The sequence below is a fragment of the Trypanosoma grayi genome (assembly GCF_000691245.1).
Source record: "Trypanosoma grayi strain ANR4 Tgr_1216_V1, whole genome shotgun sequence".
NCBI lineage: Eukaryota > Euglenozoa > Kinetoplastea > Trypanosomatida > Trypanosomatidae > Trypanosoma > Trypanosoma grayi.
In genome coordinates, this window is record NW_008826835.1 from 1 (window position 1) to 4,384 (window position 4,384).

Genomic DNA, 4,384 nt, shown 5'->3' on the forward strand with positions numbered 1-4,384 from the left:
TGAGTGAGTAAATGATTGGGTGTGTGTGCGAGAGAGAGAGAGTGAGTGAGTCAAAGAAGAAAGAGCAAAAGAACAAGAATCGTCGTCAAGTCGCCTTCCCGCTCCGCACAATATATCTTACTCTTCTCGCCCGGCTTCATGGAGACGGGGAACAAAACCAAACAAAGAAAGCCTAAAGCATATGGCGTCGCCTATTCAGGAGCGGAAGAATAAGAGGGAAGAACAAAAGAGGGGAAGCGTGTCGGCGCCGGACCCGCCCCCCGCCTTCTGCAGCCCGCAATACATGCACGTGCACTTGAGCACACGCACACAGAGTTATATTTACCAGCACACGCCCACACACACACACACACACAGAAGCACACATGGAGGACACTCCCACATACGCACACATGTACAGACGAACCCACCCATCGGAGCGCATGGTTTACTCCGCTGGCACCTCTGCTTGATGTGGCGCAGCATCTTCCTTTGTGTGTCGCTGCTGCTGTTGTGGTACAGCGGCACACTCCGGTGAACCGGCATCACCTGGTGTCTCCTTCTCCTTCTTGCTTCTGTCGTTTTCTTTTGCCGCCTCCTCTGTCTTCTTTGTTAGTTCCTTTTCCTCATCTTTCGGTTTTTCCTTCCGTGATGCCTCTTCTCCTGTCTCATTCTTTGTCACCTCCTTTCCTCCCATTTCCCCACCGTGCGTCCCCTCCGTATTCTTGGGGTTATCTTCACGGTGTATATCATCCTCGCACCTCTCCTTCGTATCAGATGCCGCAGGACCGACGCCAGCAGGGGCCTTCTTGCTGTCCTTTGGTGAACGCCGCGCATTCCGCCGCTCTATCGCGTCCCGTTTGTCGACTGCTGTGGTGTCTTTTGCTGCGGCACCACCGTTACCATCTGGCACGTCGTTCACCTGTGATTCTCTTTTCTGCCGCTGTCGCTGTTCCTCCTTGCGGTTTTTGGTGGCCTGCTTGCCCCTTTTTGCTCCGTCCTCCTCATCGTCGTCCTTGTTAAAGGAGGCCCAGCACTTGTTGCAATAGAACTCGCCTACACGGCGGCGTGTGCGCTCGCGGTAGCCCTCACGGAAATCACCGCACTCGTGGCAGAACTCCCATCCCAGTTTCGCCCAGCAGTTGTAGCAGTAGGACTTGTGGTCCCGCTTGTCGAGACGGAGGTCATTGGGTTGTTTCTTCTTTTGGCACTGTGCGCACTCATCCGGCGCCGCGTTGTCTCCTTTGCCGCCGTGCTGCTGCTTGCCGTGCCGTACCGCTGTCTTGCCGTGTCCACCTCTCTCACGTTCTTCTCTCTCTTCGGCAGCATGTGCTCGCTTGTTGTTGCGATCACGCGGCTGCTGTTGCTGCAATTGTTGTTGGTTTTGTAGTTGTCTGCCTCCAGGGGCTCCTCCCCTGTGTTTATCCTCTGTATTGTCGCTTCGCACAATGTGCACCGATGGCACCATCGTTGTCAGCAACTCCAACTCCGAGACAGGATGTTTTTCCGGAACGATCGCCATGGATTTCGGCGTCTGCGGGCGGTGTCCCACTAAAGTTGTGTGCGTCACGCCTTGAGACCTGTGAATGGGCAGTGGGTACACCGGTGTCGGAGTCCCATGTGAAGCGTTGCTGTGGGTCGAAGTACTCGCTACAAACATGGTGTGATATCCCGTTGCGCCATCCGTTGCAGAAACTGGCGGGACCATCCGCAGCGACGCGTGTGGCGTGGCGCTGCCTTGCTGCATCATGACGGCGCTGGCGTACGTCGGCAGTACAACTCCATGGTGTCCATGGCTTGCTGCCTCGCTGGATGTCGCTGATTCTGGCGGTGGCAACCCCGTATGTGGTGGTAGCGGCAGCGGCGGGGTGTCAGCCGGCGGCGGTGGTGGCGGCACAATTTTCTCATGTGTGAGCCACTGCAACAGCTTGGCCTTAGGGATGATGCAGTGCTCCAGCAGAGACTCTACGTCTCGCTTATATGCGGGGCGAAGCGCGTCATATCGGATGCGCTGGAATGTCCATGTACGTGCCTTCTCATCCGAGAGCACGCATGTGCATATGCAGCCCTCCACAACGTCCGGGTGCTTTACCTCCACAGTGCAGTCTTCAAATTGAGTGTATTCCTTCTCAAACTTGTCGTACACCTCAAGCTCAAATGTCCTTGTGGGCGCATTCTCAAAAAGAATGCTGCGCCCAAAACCCCCCTGACTTGACATACTCTGGCCTAAAGAAAACACACTGGTTAGCTGTGACTGCTGCATATATTGCGGTGCGGAGGCAGAGGCAGAGGCGTGACTATGTATGCTGCTCCCCAGCACGACCTCCGCCTCCTTTGCGCCACTCTCCGTGACGACGAGATCCGGTGCCGTGCTCCTTAGCGCGCCGATGCGGAAGTCAACTGTGATACTCGCAGGTGGTCGCCACACAAAGACCTTGTCGGAGCTGTGCATAGGGTTCACCGGCTGGAACACAACGCCATCGCCTGGGTAGTCGGCTGGCTCAAGCACACCGAGGATCTCCTCCAGTTTTACCGTAGCCTGGTGCACAACGACGCAGTCAGAGCCAGCGGGAAAGAAGGCCTTCTTCTCCGCGCACAGGTGTGTAACGAGGAACGCCTGCCGCTCCGCCCAGTTCATGCGCATCACGATGTTCGTCTCCGGCCTCTCCGCATCACTCCAGAAGAGGGCATCAAAGACAAGAAACTTCTCGCTGTTTCGGTCCTTGCTGAGTCGCACAAGGTCGCCCTCAAGCACAAAGCAACCGACGGCGCTCAGTCTACTCCCCAACCACGCCTTCTCAGACATACGCAGTACCGCCTTGAGATGCGTTGGGATGAGGTGCAATCTACCCTCGTGGTACAGCAGTAGATGACGTGAGCCGTCGTTGAGGCGACGCACGCCGTAGTGCGACTTGATTGTGGAGACGCGGTTCTTTTCCGACATCTCGCGTGTGGAGAACGGCACGAACTCCGTGGTACCGGGGTAGTGGTGTATAAGTCCCTTTGCCGGCTTTACGAGGTCGAAAACGCGTGTCACCACGGCGCAGTACTCCTTGTGGTTGTCTTCCATCGTTGTGGAGATGGAGTCGCTGTAGAAGTCGATGCGGATGCCACGCTGCGGCGGCTGTGCACAACAGCCAAGCACCATTGTGCGCAGCGAGTTAAGCACCTCCTCCTTCGACTTGGTTGCATCGATTTCGCGATACATGCCGGCCGCCTTCGCGAGTGCGCGGACCCTGGCGTGAATGACGCGGTGGTATTTGAGCTTCTCGCGCAGCTCCTCGCCACCTCCCATGCGCTTCAAAAGCACATCGTCGCCGTCCGCCTCCATGCCCACAATGCCGACAAACGGAATATTCCGTGCCTTGAGCAGCGCCGAAAGGTAATAAATATCCTCAATGCCCTTCACATTCTTGTCGATGACGAGTCCCTTCACGTTGCGCTCCTTCCGCTGCTGTTCAAGGAGTTCGTCAAGGCGTTTCTCCAAGGCATCAAACACTTCCTTTGTTGTCTCCCACACTGGTCGCTTTGCCGTCGTCCCTGCGAGGAAGTCGGCGCCTGAAAAGAAAACCCAGCCAAATCCATCCTTCCGCAGTTCATTCACCAGCTCCCGACCCATCGTCGTTTTGCCAACTGCAGGAATGCCGGAGAGAAGCACGCACGAAAACTTGGGCGGCTCCTTCGAAACTAGAGCCGCCAGTGAGGCGTTACCAACACTCACACGTGTACTCTGCGGTTTGGGCACCGTACCTACCGACTGCTGTGGCTGGAGTGGTGCTGAAGTTGGTGTAAGGGCGCCGTTAGAAAACGCCGGCGATATCAGCCCTTGCTCTGCGCCTTTCGCCATCATCATCGGTGGCATCGGAACACCCATAGGAGGGGGGAAGGGAATCGTGCCACACGGCGGCTGCATGAACGGCGGCGGTGGTGGCGGTGGTGGTGGTGGCGGTGGCGGCTGCACCAACCCAAGGCCTGGAACAAAGTGCTGCATCAGAGTTGACGGTGGCCGCTGCATGCCAGGTGGGGGAACGTAAAACGGTCCCTGAGGTGGCGGCGGTGGCGGCGGCGGTGGCGGCGGTGGCATATTCTGCATCATCGCCGGCATCATCATCGGTGCCTGGTACATGGGTGGTGGTGGCGGCGGCGGTGGTGGTTGCCCCCGCACACCGCTCCCTCGCGTATCGGACCTCAAAGAAGAGCTCATCTGTCTGCGGAGAGATGAGGCAGCAGAGACAGAGTTGTGCAGCCTCTGCGCGTTGGCGTTCGTTGGCGTGAAGGATTCCGCATTCGCATTGAGGTTTTGTTTGCCTGGCGATGGAAGTGTTTGGGCGCTTCCCACCGATTCCGCCTTCTGAGCCTTGTTTGACTTGCAAGGTGTTCCGCTCACGTCTTCAATTGCGTCCTT

The 4,384-nt window shown here is 57.2% G+C and overlaps 1 protein-coding gene across 1 annotated transcript; it reads right to left on the minus strand.

Annotated features, from left to right (window-relative positions):
• Positions 1 to 427: 427 nt before the first annotated feature.
• Positions 428 to 4,183, minus strand: DQ04_12161000 (hypothetical protein; the record flags this gene model as incomplete). The annotated part of the gene is made up of 1 exon (XM_009316694.1): positions 428 to 4,183. One exon carries the CDS (start codon positions 4,181 to 4,183, stop codon positions 428 to 430), a length of 3,756 nt encoding a protein of 1,251 aa, XP_009314969.1.
• Positions 4,184 to 4,384: the final 201 nt, after the last annotated feature.